The 19232-nt window shown below is 44.0% G+C and overlaps 1 protein-coding gene across 1 annotated transcript; it reads left to right on the top strand.

Moving 5' to 3' along the window:
* The first annotated feature begins 371 nt into the window (after nucleotides 1–371).
* Nucleotides 372–16241, top strand: NFIL3 (nuclear factor, interleukin 3 regulated). The gene is made up of 2 exons (XM_003420432.4): nucleotides 372–484; nucleotides 14624–16241. Exon 2 carries the CDS (start codon nucleotides 14800–14802, stop codon nucleotides 16186–16188), a length of 1389 nt encoding a protein of 462 aa, XP_003420480.1. The 5' UTR covers nucleotides 372–484; nucleotides 14624–14799; the 3' UTR covers nucleotides 16189–16241.
* Nucleotides 16242–19232: the final 2991 nt, after the last annotated feature.

Genomic DNA, 19232 nt, shown 5'->3' with positions numbered 1-19232 from the left:
CAGCGAGGACGCAGAGGAACGCGGGCTGGTAGTGGCGCCGCCGTGGAGGGGGAGGGGAGCCGGGCGCGGGGCGGAGCTCGAACGGCGCCCGCCCCGCCCCGCCCCGCCCCGCCCCTGCCGGCCGCGGCCATTGGCAGCGAGTCGGGGGCGGGCGCGGGCGCGGCGATTGGGGCCGCAGCCGCCCGTCACGGTGGGGCTGGCGGGCGGCGACGTAGTGAGGCGCTCGGAACTGACCTACTAACACACATCTCTCGGCGCGGCCGCGGCGCCGGGGACCCGGCGCGCCCGCCCGCCAGCCTCCCGCGCCGCGCCCTTGCCGCTGCCCACCCCGTGGCCCGAGGCCTCGGCGGCCCGGCCCGCTGGCCTCGAGGGTGCGCCCGAGCGCCGCCGGCTCCGCGCCGTCCCGGCCCGCCCGCTCCGCTGCAGGCGGCCCCTTTCTTTCTCCTCGCCGTCCCAGTTCTGCCGGCCCGCGAGAAGGAACAAGGTAACCGCTCCGCCCACCAGCTGGGCCGACGGGGCCCGGGCGCCCTTCCCGCTGCTTCGGGCGCGCGCGGCTGGAAGGGACGCGGGGGGCGCGGCCCGGGGCGCGGGCCCGTGTGCGGCCCCGCGGCGGCGTGTGTGCGGGACTATTCATTATATAAACTTTTGGTGCCTTGTCAGGATGGAAATCGCCACCTTAAGGTGGCTGCTTTGATTGCAGCGCACTCGCGCCGGCACGTCGGCTCTGCTTGTTTGCTTTTTCCCTCCGTTGCTGTTGCATAATGTCTCCTTATTTAAGGAAAATTGATGTTTTGATAGAGAAAAGCGCCGGGGAGGCGGCTCTGAGGCTGAGCCATCTCCAAACGGGAAGGGAAATGCTTTCTGGCTCTCCTTTCTTTCCCCTTCAGTAGTGCTGGCGGAGCGGGGTGGGGAGAGCTCAGAGGGGTTGAGTAATGGGGAATAGACTTGATTTGCTTGTTGAGAGAGACGGTTTGTAGTGTGAATGGTGACGGCATTCGGAGAATGCCTGCGCGGCGTTTGTTTGTGTCAGGGGTTCTGTCTTCACAAACGTTTTCCACCCTGTTTGTCGTCAGCGTGTTTTACAAGCCCTGGGGAAGGTTTGTGGGATTTGTTCTTTCATACATTGCATAATCAGCCCATGGTGAAATGCTGGCAAGGATTTGAGGCTGATGTGTGAGTGTGCGTGTACGTGTGTAATGATTTGGTAATTTTAGCGCAGCGTTAGGCATTAGATCATTATTTACACCAATGTCCTAATTAAATAAGATGGGTTTTTAAACAGTCCTACACAACATAAAAGAAAGGATCCCTTGGGTTGAATTCTGGTATTGAGCAATACAGAGGTTCCGTCCCTTACATGTTCTGAGCTATTATTTTTTAATCTGGGACAAACCATTGTGACGTTTACCTCCCCCCCTTCCTAATTTTAATGCATTCCGTTCCATCAGCCCTTTTTCTCACCTTAATGTCATTGCTTTTTTCAGACACAAGACAGATCACATAATAGTTCCTGGAAATGTTGCATTATGTAACTGCCGAATTTGCTGGCAATGAGCATAGGAAGAGGGAGCTAATTACGTGATTTTATAATCTTGCTACAAAGAAAGTAGGACAATCTCAGCCTTTAAAAATGTCACTGTAACCGTTCTACCCCTCACCCCCCTCCACCCCCGAAGATGTTTAAACCGGAAAGTAGACAGCCGGGTAAGCACTGAGTTTGCTCTTGCTGCGGAGTGTGTCTTTTATCCTAAATGAAACGTGCGTGCTTCTAAATTTAGCCCCCACTAACACATTTTAACAATTGGGGCCTCGCAGTTCTATTTCTGGTGTTTTTCTCCCAGGCTGTGCGCAAATTCAAGTTCAAGGCCATTTGCTGTAGTTTTTAACTCCACGCCTTCGGAGACCTTTTGATAAGATTGTATTTTTAGGAAGGCATTTCACCGAGCCCGGTGATTTGCTGTGTGCTGACTCCCATTTATCGTTTTAAAGGACGCTTGCGGAAACTGCTCTTCTCTGAGAACACCAGGGCATGGCCAAGTGTCGTTTTCTGCTCTTGGCTTTTGTAAATAACAACAGTGAATGAGGTCAAAAGTATTTATTTCACCTCGTAATTTTTTTCCCAGACCAGGTATGATTTATGGGAAACAGATACAGCTCAGTAGACTGTATTTTTGTCTGGGTAGCCTGGTTTTTATTAAATCATGTCAGGATATATGAATATGAATCTATATATGTATCCCAGATGTTAAATATCTTTCTGGACTAACTACGCGTGAATATAGAAATATGATGATGTGTAAATGACAGAATTTTTTCTAATAGAACAAATAAAGTGCGGGTTTTTTTGGGAGGGTATTTCAGAGATTCACTTTTAAAACAAATTACTCCTATAGAGTTGTTTTCCAAGAAACTCAATAATGCTGTGGTGTGACCCCCGCCCTCCTCCTCGTCAGACCCCGACCTACTTTGCGAGCTTGGGGCTGCGAGCCCCGGGCCTGTAAGGGTCCGCGTAGCGCCACCTTCCGATCGCCACCTCCATCTTCGAGTCGGTGCTGTCCCCGGCGCGCCCCTCCCGCCCGGCGGGCCTGTGGGGTCCGTGGGAAGCCGCGGCTGGGACTGGCGGGCTAGGGAAGCGGTCTGGTGGCGGTGGGCAAGGGGGCCTCGCTTGGGAGCCGGGGAGCGCCTCTGGGCGTCGGTCGGCCAGGGGGCTGGACCTTGGCCTGCGCCCCTCCTCCGTCCCCCTCCCCACATTCCTTTGTTCTGGCGCGGGGGCTCCTGGCGGCGCCGAGGCCTGGCTGCGCCGCCCACCCGGCGGGAAGCGGGTCTCGCGGCGTCTCCTCGTGTGGGCCGCGCAAGGTCCGGCTGGGGGGCTCCCTGGGGGGCGCAGCCCTGGGCACCTCCTGTGGGGTGTGCGCTCCGGGTTCGTCCGCGCGGAGCGGAGGAGAGGAGGAGCCGGAGGGACGGAGAGAGGAGGGAAGGGGAGGAGAAGGGCAGCCCGAGCGTGGAGCAGAGTTGGCTTCTCCGGGCGTCAGCTTAGGTGCTGCGGTCCGTCCTCGGACGGCCACATCGCGGGGCCTGAGCCCACTCTTTTCGCACAGCGAGGCTCTGGACACTGGCAGACACCTTTGTTCTGGAAGTCTTCCGTGCATTTCAGAGCCAAGCGGTTCTCCATTTGTTGAGTTAAAAAAAAAAAAAAAAAAACCACAAGAAAACCTCTGAATCTTAAAAGACCACAGAAATTGGGGGTGAGGGTGCTGAAATATAGATGGTGATGAGAAAGTGAGCCCTCAACTTTACTGGGATCAGTTAAATTGATTTTTTTTTTTAACCTTTGGTTTATGTGCTCAAAGACCCCTGGAGCTCAAAATAAACGAAACAAAAATCGAAACGCCCACATAGATACCAATGTCCCAGTGTGAAACTATATATAGTACTTTTATTCCCCCCAGCCCAACCCCCCGCCCCAGATGTTCAGGACTGGGTTCCTGCGGGTCACTCGGCGTGAATCCGCAGAAGCAGCAGCCTCTGTGCGGTCTGCTCTTTGTTGAAAACGGCCTGAAAACTTGCCTTGCGTGGAATCATACATTGACACCCCGTCCTTAATCACTTTCTTGAGTTACAGGCCACTTTTAGTAGTTAGGAAACACATTTTGGCAAGAAGCAGAGAGGGCAGGCTCTGAGCTCAGAAGAGCCCTAGGTCCCAGGCCCCACTCTGCTACCTTGTGATCCTTGCTGTTCCAATTTCCATTGTCCTCAAGGTAAACTGAGGCAATAAAACCTTTTCAGCTGGGCAGCTGTGAGGGGCTCAATAAGTGCTTCCTGTATCATTGACCAGGACCCAGCATTTTTATTTTTAAATATAGGTATTAACCTTCATTTTTCTCTACCTAAATATCTCTGCAGTAACAGTGAGGATCAAGGTTTGAATTAAACCTATAATTAAAGATATTTTTGAACTGCTTTTTTGTTCTGCTAATGTCTAACTTTTTTTTCTCACAACCGTTTGCCACCACCTTCGATGTTAATTTAAGTTTGAAAGAAATTCTTAACAGGATTGCACAACCTCCAGCTTCCCAAATTATCAAGTTAATGTTTGAGGGAAACGTTTTAAGGAGCAGAGAGGTGGTGTTGATGATAGCCGGAATAATGTAAAAGGTTCCAAACAGTTCAGCCTTCTTCCAGTTTACTTAACCTTTCTGTGACTCATTTTCTTTGGCCTGGGTAATCTCTGTATCTAAATTCTGTGATCCCGAGATCAGCAGAAGCTGGTTAGAACCCACAGTTCAGCTATCTCACAGAGGATGTTTGTAGCCTATCTACTCAAAAACAGGTTGAGTCCTGTGAAATTGCCAATTTTGGACCATTTTGAATAATACAGGAGAAAACGTCATTTCGTTTAACCTAGCACTTTGCTAAGAACCCTGAAAAGCTAAAATGGCCCAGAACTAATCATTGCTGTTGCCTCAATACTGACGATCCTTTAGAAATGAGTTTGGGACTAATATTTACTCACTGTTACCATCCTGTGCCAGGCACTGTGCTGAGTCCTTTACTCTCATCCCCATTTTACAGATGAGGACGTGGAAACCTAGAGAACTCGATGAGCAGCCCAGGGTCACGGAGACTGCAAAGGGGGTGGGCTGAGGGAGCTGTGCTGGTGACCCCCCCCTTCTATCTCCGTCCTTTCCCTGGGCGTCAGTGCTAGCTCACTGCAGGTTTTGAAACAGTTTCCGCTTCTGTGCTAAAGGCTTATCTTCCTGAAGTGCAATTATAACATCACTGTGATGCAAGAGCCTGAAAATTAAAGCCCTTTGTTAGAGCCCTGTCAGATGTTGAGCAATGCGCCTGACTCACCACCTGAGTGGATTTTTCTAGTTGACCTTGCCGTGGCCGTGGCAGTCAGTTATTAGATGGAAATGTGATTACAGCTGTGGAATGGAAAAGGTGCCGTCATGTTGCCTCGGTTTTATTTTTACCGAGTTAAGATCACACGTACTTCATTATTTCGATTGTAATCCAGATGGCACTGCTCCTGTTAAAAGTTTATTTTTCGTTTGTATTGAGGAATGAGGGCACACTTGGGATTCGCTTCAAAATATGGCAGAAACAATATAATTGAAATTTCCTTTAATATTCGCTTCTGTTTTCGTAAGGTATGTCGTTACTTAACAGGGTTAACACATTGTTTGATATCCTGTTATTTTTCTAAATTATATTTGAGTTGATTTTTATCCAGATTGGACTAGTTATATGAGAGTGTTGAAAGACACTGACCTTTGAACACAGACATTACATAAGAGTTTTTCAGTTTCAAAATGAGTTTTTATTACTACCCCCCTGCAATTATTTCTCAGATTTCTTCACAAATAACTTTCCTGTAGTTAAAAAAAAAAAAATGCTGTTTCTCATATGGTTTTAACTAGAGAGCATAAGGTTGTTTTTATGATGAGAAGACTTAAGTCAGGATTTACTACCTGCCGTTCATTAATAATCAGTGGGCTCGGAAGGGGCTTTATAAGTCTTTCATTTATCAGAACAGGGCGTCTTTAATTAATTAACTTTCTGGGGATCTTAAACTACAATTAAGTAGCCTTGAAATAAACACTAAAAGTAACCCATTTCATCTTTTTTTTTTAAATCCACTCTATTCATGAGGCACATAGTAAAGTAAGTAACATCTGTAATCACCTGCTGGGAAAGAAGTTTATGTGAAATTAAAAAGTAGAGCGGAGGAGAATTGGCATAATTCTTCAGTATCATCAGGAGCATTCAAGAACTTGCTGCACCTTACCCTCCCCCACAGCCACCCCTGAACCCAGGCCATTTGGTGCCATCATTCCTCCAGATTGCATCTATCCCGGTGTTGCTTACCCACTGCAAGATTTCCTGTGACTGTTGGGCTCCCTTCACATCTCACATTAGTTGCTAGATTGACAGGTTATCTTCTGAAAGTTTGAGAATCAATGGTCTCCATTTGGAAGTGACTGTAGATTTTTAAAAATGTACTGCTACGCTTAAAAAGGTTGAAATGGCAAGTGTTTTGTTACATGTATTTCACCACAATAAAAATAAAAATAAATGCATTGCTATTCCATTCCCCCTGACCCCCAAACTACTCTCGTTATTCATCAAGGACAGTTTTTTCTTGATTTCCCAAGCTGTGTCGGTAAGAGTTTGGACGTGTTAGTGTCTGTACGTTTCCTCCGTGCGGCCTTCAGACACTTTCATCCTGCATTGTAAACACTGGCCTCTTTTCTAACAGAATGTTGTGTTATACCACTTCATACTTCAATTTCTTAAATTACATCAATGCTGTAATACAGCATTGTCACCAAGTATTTAAGTTTGAATCTAATCTTCAAATAGTCCTTTGCTCAGGCTGACAGAGCAAGAAACTCAAAATATTTTCATTTATCATAAAGTTGATCAGGTTTTGATACATTTATTTACAGATAACCCAAATAGAAAAACTGGTCGATTTGTTGCTATTACAAGATACATTTTGGCAAAGTGTGAGAGTCTGTTTGTGTGTTTATATCAAGTATACATTTCTCTCTAACTCTGTGGTGCACTACTTGTGATGGTTAATGTTATGTGTCAGCTTGGCTGGGCTGTGATTCTCAGTGGTTTGCCGGTTATGTAATGATGTAGTTTGACAGTTAAGTAATGATATAATTTGGCAGTTGTGTAATGATGTAGTCATCTTCCATTTTGGTGATCTGATGTAATCATCCTCCATCTTGTGATCTGATGTGAGCAGCCAATCAGTTGAAAAAGGAGTTTCCTTGGGGGTGTGATCTGCACCCAGTATGTATAGGTGTTCTGACAAAGCTCACTGCTCTGAGTCCCACATCCGGCTTCTCATCATCTGACCTCCAGTTCCTGGGACTTGAGCCAGCAGCCTGCCATCTGACCTATTAATTCTGGGATTCGCCAGCTTCCGCTGTTCTGTGAGCCAGCAGCCTCCCATTTGACCTTGTTTACCAGCTTCTGCAGCCCCATGGGCCAGCAGCCTGTTGTCTGACCTGCCAATTTGGGTTTGTCAGCCACTGCAACCACCTGAGTCTGGAGAAGCCTCCAGCCTGACACCTGACCCATGGATTTGGGCCTTGCCAGCTTCCACAATGGTGTGAGCCATTTCCTTAATTTAAAAAGCCTTTTACTTTTCAGCATAATTAGAAAACCCTTGTGGAAATTCAGAGTTTTTACTGAGTTTTTTCATCTCCCCTTCATTGTACATGAGCATTCTCTTCTTACTCTAACACTGCTCATAGATTTTTTTTTAATCTGTAAAAAAGAATTAAAACATTGAAGCAATCATATTATGGATTTTGCCCATAGGAAGAAAATGTAGATTAAACATTTTGCTAGTATTAATTGTTTACATGTATAAAGAGCTATGGATTGAGTGACTAAAGCAGCACTTAGTGCAGATGGGTTACAGTTTAACATAACTTAGGTTTACCTTGAAAAGGCTGTTTTTTCTGTAATGTTATCTGCACTATACCTCTAGGAAAGTAAACAAAACATTGAGAAAGTAGAGGGAAAGTTACACGTTTCTATTAAATGTTCCCCAATCACTGGGCAGATCAAATAGTATATTTCATCCTGTAGTGGCAACATTTTAAAATCAAAATATGGAATAAAAGCAATTTGCAATAAAACTTTTAAAGAGATACTGAATAACAAAATTTTCTCATAATAGATGTTGATGTCTAAACTATTAGTAAGATTGTAGACACTTGAAACAAAATTTTTCTTCTTTTAGTTTTTTTTGTAAAGAGTTTAAATTGTAAAAACATTATTTCCCAGACAATGCGTGTATAAATTTCTTAATGAGAAACTAACTTGAATTATAAACTTTCACCTAAAGCACAGTAGAATTAAAAAAAAATCATTTCTCTGAGAGATCACTTACAACAGGCCAGGGAAGAGACAGTCTATCATTATAAACATAAGTAATGAGGTAACTCCCCAAAGATAAATTTTGGCTTAGGATTTAGGTCATAAAGTTTTATTTTTTTAAAGAATTTTCTTAATCAAATTTTAATCTTAGTTAAAAGCAATATTTAGGTCATTTGACTTAAATAAACTTTAAAAAAGTAGGCTTACAAATATAACTCATGCTTGTAAAAATAGTATGCTGTACTGTAAAAAAGCACTAAAGTAAATTTTAATGATATACAGTAACACCTGCAAAAGCTGGAACCTGTGCAAGGTGGAAACCTGCCAGAGAAGGATAACTCAGACATTTTCCACAATGACGAGTGATAGAAAAGTGGTAAGACTGTACCCCGTCAAGGCGGAAAACTTGTGAGACCCAGAAAAACAAGGCAGTTGTGTGGAGTTCGGCTCTCACAGGCCCCACGGTATAATGATGGTCGCTCTGTATTAGCGATGAGAAAACATGTCAATTGGCCCGTGATGACTCCTGCTTTTAAATTTCTGTTTTTTACTTGGGTTTTTAAGAAGCAGTAATATTATCTAATGAGTATAATGAAGTTAATCATGCTGAATATGCTAACATAGAGTTGGCATTTTGTGTCAATTATTCACCAAAAAAAAACTGGTGACGAATGTACCACAGCATTAAATGTTGATCTGGAAATATGAGACATAGATGAAGTCATTGCTAAATTAATCGTAAGGGAAAATATTGGAGTTTGAAATGAAGTCATTAGTTCAGCGTAAGTACTGATGTTTTCCGAAGGCATTGTAAACCACCATTGCATCCGCTTTAATTTAAAAGTTCCTTGTTGAGGGACATAAATAAATTCTAGGACCCGTATCCGCCACTACCTGCTGTGTGAGCTTGGGACAATCACTCCGTCTTTATGTGTACATACATATATGTGTGTGTAGTATAGATGACACCTTCATAGCTATAATTCTGTTCCTTTTTTTATTTTAGCATAAATGGCATTTCCAGGGGATTCAAATTTTGGCCCAAACCAAACCTGTTACCATTGATTCTTTTCCGACTCACAGCGACCCTATAACGCCGAGTAGAACTGCCTCCATAGGGCTTCCGAGGAGCAGCTGGTGGATTCAAACTTCCAACCTTTTGGTTGGCAGCCATGGCTTCTAACCACTACGCCACCAGGATTCCAGAATTTTAGCAGATGTATGAAAATTAGTGGAATGATTTCTTAATTCACTAAGTAGTCTTAGGAAGCTGAAAAAAATTCTAGGTGGTACCTTGTTGGTGTAAAGAAGTATGACTGTATCTCAAAGTGCTTACTGACCCCAAAGTAACATATTAAATGGGTGTCTGCTACTCAGAAAGAGGAATAACACAGAAGAGAATCTGTATGTAAATGAAGATGCCCTGCCCTGGTGCCCACTAGAACAATCCTGTGAAACCCAGGTGAGGGTACTGTCCGGGGAATCGGATTGGGGCCAGGGCTGGGCTGGAATCTTAACTGTGTGACTGAGCAAGTAGCTTCTTTGAGCCTTAGTTTTCTCATCGGAGAATGATTGTTGTGAAGATTAATAAAATAACTCAGGTCAGGTGCACAATGCCTGTTAGATAATAAGGGCTCAATGATAGACACAGACAGCTGCCATCAGTTCGACCCCTGCTCGTGGTGACTTTATGTACAAAAGGACAAAACGTTGCCTGGTCCTGCATCATCCCCACAACTGCCCGCACGGTCGAGTCCATCCTCGTGGCTATTGTGCCAATTCATCTCACTGAGGGTCTCCTTCACCCTCACTGGCCCTCTGCCAGACACGATATCCTTCTCCAGCAATTGATCTCTTTTCATGACATACCCATGAGGTGTACTTTCACTTGTTTTCAGAAGTAGATCAGCGGGCATTTTTTCCTAGTCTGTCTTAGTTTGGGAGCTCTGCTGAAACCTATTGCCATGGGTGGCCCTGCTGGTATTTGAAATATCAGTGGCTTAGTGTCCAGCATCATAGCAACACCCAAGGCACCACAGTAAGACAGACTGACAAACAAGTGGCAGAGGACTCAAAAAATGGCAGCTGTTATTGTTTTTGTCATTATTACTGTACCAAGAGAAAAGCAGTGCTGCTGGAAACCATTGATCTATATGACACCTCTGTGTTGGTGTCTCTCCTTGCACGTGCCTCACTTACCACTATTCTCATGTGTAAAAATGATGTGGTGTCAGACCTCCCTGTCTGGCTTCAGGAGGAGGGAGGAGAATCATCATCAACATCAGCCCAAAGCTGATTCCTATGAGTGGAGGTCAGACATACCTCATACCTCCTCTCTCCAACCTTTCGACCGGTTCTGACACCAGCCCTCCTTCCCACGGCACTCTCTACTTCTCTCTTGACTTCAATAATTCTTGGCAATGGCCACACAGAACTCACGGACCACACTCACAGATACGGGGTTTATTAGGGAAGTAACAGGGTATAACTCGGGATCAGGATCAGGAAGCATGTAGGCAAAGTCTCCCTTCTTTGGCACAGGACAGCTCTCTCTCAGCTCCTCTTAGCTGTGTAGGCCTCCTCTCGGCCTCCTGAACACAGGCCCCCCTCAGCCCCCTCAGAACAGGCCTCCTCTTAGCCTCTCGAGGACAGTCTCGCCTTGGCCATCTGAGAACAGGCCCCCTCTCAGCACCATGAGGACAGGCACCTCTCGCCCCCCCACCCCCAGGACTGGAACCTCTTGTGCCCCTGAGGATAGGCCTCCTGTCATTCCCCTCAGGACAGGCCTTTTCTCAGTCCCCTCAGGACAGGCCTCCTCTCAGTCCTCTCGGGGCAGGCCTCCTCTCAGTCCCCTCAGGACAGGCTCCTCTCAACCCCCTCAGGACAGACTCCTCACAGCCCCCTCAGGACAGACCTTCTCTCTGGGCCCATTGCCCTCAGCCCTCAGTCTGGCCCCTGCCCTGTTCAGGCAAGTGTTACAAAGCTATTTAGCTTTGCCAGCAAGTGCCCAGAGGCACTCCACTCACCAGAAAGCATCCTGCCCAAAGGCACTGAGATCTCTTGTTCCATAGGTCGTCATACCCCCCTGTAGCTGTCTTGCCCTGTGGCCCGGGAAGCCCGCTGTGCCATCTCGCGCTGGTCTCCTGGTTCTGCTACCATCATTTTTCTGCCACTGAACTCTGCTGTGCTTGCTGCTGCTTCTCACTGTCTCACACGGTCACCCCTGTTACAGCTCTCTCGGTCTGCTGGGTCTAGGAGGTTCTCAGCACAGGAACCCTGGGTTCAAAAGATAAGCTCCACTCCTGGCTCTTCTTCTTGATGGGTAGTGAGGTCTGTCTCCTCCTCCCGTCGCCCCTCCTCCCCCCAGCTGTGGGATTGGTTCTTTTTAAACCTAGCGGGATGGCAAAACAGACCAATCCCCTACAAGGGTTCCATGTGACCTTATTAGCATAGTCTCATCCCCTACAAGGGTTCCATGTACCTTATTTGCAGTATTAGCAGGCTGTCCAATCCCCTTCCTGGGCCCTAAGTGCCTTATTTGCATAGTCCATCCATTCATTTTTGTGGGAGTTACAAGACCATGACTAGAAGGACCATATTAAAGCAGTTGACTTTACCACACCATGTTTGTCTCCCACCCTAGATGGGGAGTTCTTAGAGCCTTCAGAATTTGGTTTTCCCTGCTCCTTTATGTGCACCCAGTCTAGCTCAGTGCTCGATACACAGTTGGTGTGCCATGTGTATTGAATCCATTGATGAATTAGAAACACTTTCCCTGTTAATAAGTGAAATATCTTCCTTAAAATTTACACAATAATACTGACTTAAAAAAAAAGTATCAAAAGTTTTTTGGTCACGAAACTCTTAGATAAACGACTGACTACCAATCAGATGCTGAGCACCTAATCTCTTTAGCTTGTTGCCAGAAAGATATATATATCCATTAATTCCTGCCCTGAAACATTTGCAGTCTAGTTGGGACATATAAGACAAACACGTAGAAAGATACACAGCATACAAAATCAGCATCTTGCTCTACATTATTTCACGATGCTGATACACTCCATTGCAACACTGCTAGATTATTTGATAAATAATATTACAGAAAATATCATAGGCCAGTTATGTGGTGATTTGCCAGTGGAGTTCTAGAGACAATACATTCTGTGCTTGCAGATAAGGAAAGAATCTCAGATTTACAGTACAGGGAGTGAAATTCAAAATTCTTCTTCCTAAAAGAAGATTAATTAAAAAGAAACAAGGTTTTCTGTAGGTTTTGAATGTACCAACAGAGTTGCAGAGATGGTAAAGTGGATATATAGCGCTTAGTCACCTAGGAGAAATAGGTTACAGGAACTTTAAGACAAGTGGAATATTTAAGTGAAGTGGAAGTGGAAGTAGAATTATTTTCCCTATGCTACGTGACCACGGTTGCCTCATCCAGCACCCCCATACCCCACAGACACACGCACGTGGTGTACACCTTCAAACCAGGAAGTTCACTTGATGTGGGTAGAAATAACGAAACACTTAGGAAGAGCGACTAGAACAGACAGAATGGTAGGGCATTTCCAAGGCATGAGTGTAAAACTAGGGGAGCCAAAAACATGGAAGGGGCAAATAATAGTTCATGGAAGAGAAAGAAAACACCTGGAATAATCGTGTGTAAGGGACCATAAGAGTCCCTGGGTGGTGGTGCAAACAGTTAACACATGCAGCTGCTAAATAAAAGGTTGATGGTTCAAGTCCACTCAGAGGTACTTCGGAAGAAGGCTTGGCACACCTGGGGTTGCCATAAGTCGGAGTCACCTCGACGGCAACTGGTACTGGAGAAGGGACCATATGATATTAAAAAAATAATAAGAGAAAAGGTAGAATCTGAGATCGAGTGGAGACCTGGGGAGACACTGCAAGGGTCAGTGTAATTGTTTTCATTCAGCGGGAGTCCTGACTCTGCGCTTCAACACTCATTTACTTCAGGTGTGGGATCTATCAGAATTACTGAATAGAAATCTTTAATGGGAAAGAAGTCATTCAGTATGTAGAGAAAAATGAGTTTTCATGTTAGAAGACAATCTAAATGGAAATACAGGAAATAGATTTGCTTTGCTAAGTGATAACTAGAAAGACTTCTTTTCTAAAATATCATTGTCTACTGTGTGAGAGGCTCTTTTCCATTCATTTCCCGTTAAAGTTTTGTCATCAAAAACCAAACAGAAACTTGGTATTAATAATCACAGATTTCGGTAAGTTGTGACCAGCTGTTCCCTTAACTGTTTTGGCTTAGTTTGATGGAGAAGAACATGGCATGAAACCTTATTCGTTATGATCCTGTAAATTACTGAATCATTTCTTCTATTCCTTCTGGAAAAGACAAGAGAATCTGGCAGGCTTTTCCAGCTGATAAGATTAAACTTCACTTCATTAGTCATTATAAAACTATGCAGAAGAAAGAAGTATCAACTTAAAACAAGGCAGGACAGAATGTCACTGTACACAAAGTCCTGAGTGAAGAGTTATCTCATCACGTCTACTTTTATGAAGCAGATCCAAAATCCGCCGCGAAGATCGTTATTGGAACGTGAAATGGATTTATTATCTAACGTCAAACTAAATGTGAAGCCAAATTTCAGATTATAAATATTTCATCAGTAGAAGAGGAAGCTAGTAGATGGTTCTATTTTTGAGTTCTCATATTTTCTTTGAAACTCATCACTAAAAATGAAAGAAATTCTTTCCATAATTATATTCTCTCAGTTTAAAATGAATTTTAGTTTTCAAGAATGCACTGTACTTAAAAAAAAAAAAAAACCTTCGACTAGTAGCTGTTTATTTTACTCCAAAGTTACTGGATAACTGAAATCTATTATGACAGAATTTTCAGGACCACAAAAAGCATTTTAGATGCTTCAATCTTAAATGAGCATTTGCTAAACCAATTTGAAGGAACCAGGAAAAAATAAAGAATCTGATAGCACAGATGCTTCGGAAGAGATGGCTTTATTTAGAAGAATCCCTTTCATTTGGGTGTGGCAAGTCCCATGGTGGAATAAGCTGGGATATAAGCCCATGTCACTTAGTCAGGGGTGGGGTAGACATATTTATGTCTGCATTAAGGGTCAGATTAAAAATACTACAACAACTACTCAGTCGTGTATGTGGCTTTTATTAGTTTTTGTGGAGATAAAAATTTAGCTTCGTTTGTATTTCATATACAGTGATTGACAAATCCATTTACTGGTGTTAAAGGAGTTTACTTGGTAAAGTTATTTTTAGGAGGTGAGCTTGTTTGCAGTGATAAGATGTTATCTAAAATTATTCAGAAGCATCACAATATGCAAGAATTATTTAAAAATTTACCAACCATAGGCAATCTGTCATTTCCTTCCTGTAATGCCCCGTCCATACATCCAGGCCCAACCATTTCTCCTTTTTAAATCCAGCCTTCCTGTCCTTCTCCCATGGCAGGTACTTTTCTATCACTCTCCTGAACCACACAGCCCTCTGGCTGATATATCTCACTTGGCATTTGTCTTTTACAACTTTAATAGTATAGAAATTTGGGTACTCATTTCCTCCTCAAGATTGTAACCTCCTTGAAGGCAAGAACTGTGTCTTTTTGATACCTGTATACCCTAAATGCTTAGCATCATCCCTTGTACGTAATTGGTTATCAATATTTATCAAGTGGATAACTGTTTCTTTTAATGTGTTGCAGATAACCCAGAAGACACCTACTCCATTCAGCAAGAGGAGCCTGAGAGATTTATCCAGGACTGTAGAACCGAAAGGAAGAATATGGATGGATTTTGAACCACAGTTTTTAAAGAGTTTGAGAATACTGGGAAATAATTTGCTCTCCCATACCATACATATAGGTAAAGGTGGGTTCTGATGCAGCTGAGAAAAATGCAGAGCGTCAAAAAGGAGCAGGCATCGATTGAAACTAGTAGCAATGTAGACAAGATGATGGTGCTTAATTCTGCTCTAACTGAAGTATCTGAAGACTTGACAACAGGGGAAGACCTCCTACTGAACGAAGGGAGTGTGGGGAAAAACAAATCTTCAGCATGCCGGAGAAAGCGGGAGTTCATTCCCGACGAAAAGAAAGATGCCATGTATTGGGAAAAAAGGCGGAAAAACAACGAAGCTGCCAAAAGATCTCGCGAGAAGCGTCGACTGAATGACCTGGTTTTAGAGAACAAACTAATTGCACTGGGAGAGGAAAATGCCACTTTAAAAGCTGAACTGCTTTCACTAAAATTAAAGTTTGGTTTAATTAGCTCCACAGCATATGCTCAAGAGATTCAGAAACTCAGTAATTCTACAGCTGTGTACTTTCAAGACTACCCACCTTCCAAATCTAACGTTAGCTCGTTTGTGGATGAGCACGAACGCTCAATGGTGACAAGCAGCTGTATTTCTGTCATTAAGCACTCTCCACAGAGCTCTCTGTCCGACGTTTCAGAGGTGTCCTCAGTAGAACACACTCAGGAGAGTCCTGTTCAGAATAGCTGCAGAAGTCCTGAAAACAAATTCCAGATCATAAAACAAGAGCCAGTGGAGCTGGAGAACTATACGAGAGAGCCAAGAGATGACAGAGGCTCCTATCCAACATCCATCTATCAAAACTACATAGGAAATTCTTTCCCTGGCTACTCACACTCTCCGCCTCTGTTACAAGTCAATCGCTCCTCCAGTAACTCTCCAAGAACATCGGAGACCGATGATGGCGTGGTAGGAAAGGCATCCGATGGAGAAGACGAACAGCAGGTTCCCAAGGGCCCAATCCACTCTCCAGTTGAACTTAAACGTGGACATGTGACAGTGGTTAAAGTCCCAGAAGTGAATTCCTCTGCATTGCCACACAAGCTTCGGATCAAAGCCAAAGCCATGCAGATAAAAGTAGAAGCGCTAGATGGTGAATTTGATGCCACGCAAAAACTGTCCTCACCCATTGACATGACATCAAAAAGACACTTTGAACTTGAAAAGCATAACGCCCCAAACATGGTACATTCTGCTCTCACTCCTTTCTCAGTGCAGGTGACAAACATCCAAGATTGGTCCCTCAAATCAGAACACTGGCATCAAAAAGAACTTAGTGGCAAGACCCAGAATGGCTTCAGATCTGGAGTGGTTGACATTAAAGACAGTGTCTACAAAGTTTCTGACCCAGAGAATTTGTACCTGAAGCAGGGGATAGCAAACTTATCTGCAGAGGTTGCCTCGTTTAAGAGACTTATAAGCACACAACAGATCTCTGCGTCAGACTCCGGGTGAACTACTACTGAGTGATGTCTGCTGTTTAGGACGATGTCATTTGCAGTCGATGAGTATGTTTGTATTCTGAGTTTTCACTGGACCTGTGATGTCATTTCACTGTAATGTTCACATCTTGTCTGTTTGGTGTCTTTTCGTGCACAAATTATTATGAGGATTAGATTGTGTTCTCACTATGCCTTGTGTATAGTCAAATAGTCCATACAAAGGCTGTATATATTGAACATTATTTTTGTTGTTCTACTATAAAATGTGCAAGTTACCAGATTCAATAAAGGATTGGTGACAACACAGAACTTCTGCCCATTTGCACTTGATCCTATAGAAAGAAAAAGCAATTTAAGTTACCAAAGTAGATTTTAAGGAATTCTACCTTTTACTTATTTGGGGGAGTTTTCTCTTCTAAATATGGGAAAGCTGAAGTGGAAGTTTAGCAAATAATTTGTTATTCCTCTAGTTTCACTAGGCTATAAAAAGTTTTTTTTAAAAAACTAATAAAAGAAAAAATATAACAATGAGTTTTCTTGCATTTGAGACTAGTTTATTAAATGTCTCTCCATCGTATAGTTTTAAAGTAGATTTTCTCTATACATTTTTTTTAAGTAGAGAAATCCAAGTTGACTGGCACACAGCCTTGCTTTAGTCATCTCTCTTTTAGTCATGACACATGGATGTGGAGAGTTGAGTCACTGACGTACTTTATTAGGTTAGAGGTGGTTTTAAAAGAGTGGATAAAGACTAAGTACGAAGGCATTTTTATGTTATTGTGAATTTTAGCAGTTCTAGAGAATAACAATCTAGAGAATGAAGCTTGTGAAATGCTGTTTTTAATTGAATTTCCAAAATGTCAAAGAATACATTACTATATCTACAGTCTGAATATATACAATGGTTTATATTTTTAATATTTAATGATGAATATAAATAATGGCTCTATCTTCAGGAATGAGCCCTGGTGGTACAGTGGTTAAGCTCTCAGCTGCAAACTGAGGAGTCAGCGGTTTGAAGCCACCAGTCAGTCTCTCTACGGGAGAGAAGACCTGGCAATCTACTCCTGTAACGATTACAGCCTAGGGAACCCTACGGGGCAGTTCTGTTCTGTCATATAGGGCTGTTGTGAGTTGTAATCCACTTGATGGCATGTAACAACAACAACAACAACATATCTTCAGATATTAGTTCAGAAACTACAGTGGTGGTGATGGTGGCTGCTGAGTCAGCCCCCGACTTACCGTGATCCCTGCACAGCAGAGTGAAACACCGCTCAGTCCTGCGCCATCTCCGTGATCACTGGAGATCAGACCATGGTGATCCACAGGGTTTTCAGTAGCTGATTTTTGGAAGTAGATTGCTAGACCTTTCTTCATGGTCTGAGTTGGAAGCTACACTGAAACCCGTTCAGCATCATAGCAACACGCAAGCCTCCGCTAACAGGTGGTGGTGGCTGCACGTGAGGTGCGCTGGCTGGGAATGGGACCCGGGTCTCCCGCATGGAAGAGAATGCTACCGCTGCATCACCAATGGCTATTTAGAGCATGAAAGTACAGGGGAAAAAAGCATCGTTCTGAGTAATTCTATGGTAAGACCATTGCTGACTGTTTGTCCAATTATTCTGTAATTGCACTAGGAAAATAAGTGTTGTGCACATAAACCAAGTTTCCTGCTGTTGCAATGTGGGGAGGACAGGGTGGGGCGCACTGGGTGTCACTCACACACAGCTTTGACTGCAGATACACTGCTCACCAGAACCCTCTCCAGCATCTCCTCTGCAGCACACTGACCTTTTTCTGTTCTAGGAGTGGCTGAAGAGTCAGAACAGGTCTACTTTCACATGCAGGCTGATCGCCCCCTCAATTTGTTATGCCGTCAGCTGGGCAAAATGGGGGCAGGAAGGGCCACTTGTGAAGTCCCATGACAGGGGTGTGGGTCTTTTTGACTGCCCTATTTGAGTAAAAGTCTAATATTGGACATGTTCAGTCTCCTGCCATTACGCATTTTTAAAAGTGTGGTCCTTTGAATTAAGGACAATGCCAGCAGTGCACACACACACCCTCTACTTTGTCTTTTGGTCATAGCGATCTGTTTTCTCTCTGAAACCACGTGGTTCTTAGAGAAATGTGTTGCAGGGCTTGGCCCTTGGCGTTCTATCTTGTGTATTTTATTAGTGATTGGATGAGACCCAAAAGCAAACTCATCTCATCTGGGAGTGTTACCACTCGGAGAAAGAGGGCTAACGTATTGGATGGCAGTCAGGATCCAAAAGTCGTTGACATCCTAGAATGGATGGAATGAGTCTAACAAGATGAAACATAATAGGGGTACAAGGTAAAGTCAAATTCTTAGATGAAAAGAGAAAAAAAAAAAAGATTGTCCAAGTTCACAACTGGTAGAAATACAGTGAGATAAACATATATGTATGGGAAAAAATGTTTTAGTTCCCTCAAGTGTACTGTAGGAGCCCTTGTGGCACAGTGGTTATGGTCGGCAGTTCAAATCCACCAGCCACAGTCTACTTTGATAGGGTTGCCAAATGAGTCAGAATCTACTCGACAGCAGTGGGCTTGGGCTTGGGCAAGCGTACTCTGAGTCAACAGCCAATGGAATGTTGGGTTGTATTAGCACAGGCAGTATCCGCACCAAGGAGCCATCTGTCCTCTGTGCTGGGTACTACACTTAATAAGAAGTGCCGTAATAAGCATTCCAAAGAGCCTGTCAGGGGTGAGACCTTATTGCAGCCATGAGATACGAGAAAACATGAATGTTGATAATACGCCCAAAAAAGGAATCAACCCTATACTGTGTGTTGCCACAAGAAAGTGGAAGAACAAGTGGATATTTGCAAGAAAGGGTAGAATCCCTGGGTGATGCAAACAGTTAAGGCACTCAGTTACTATTAGAAGGGTTGGAGGTTTGAGTCCACACAGAGGCACCATGGAAGGCTTGGTGATCTACTTCCGTAAGATTGCAGCCATTGAAAACCCTATGGAGCACAGCTCCACTCGGACACACACAGAGTGGCTGTCCAAGTCAGAATCGACTCTGTG

This window comes from Loxodonta africana, chromosome 9, assembly GCF_030014295.1.
Source record: "Loxodonta africana isolate mLoxAfr1 chromosome 9, mLoxAfr1.hap2, whole genome shotgun sequence".
Taxonomy (NCBI): domain Eukaryota; kingdom Metazoa; phylum Chordata; class Mammalia; order Proboscidea; family Elephantidae; genus Loxodonta; species Loxodonta africana.
The sequence above is the reverse complement of the archived record's forward strand: the minus strand, read 5'-3'. Positions and strand labels throughout refer to the sequence as shown.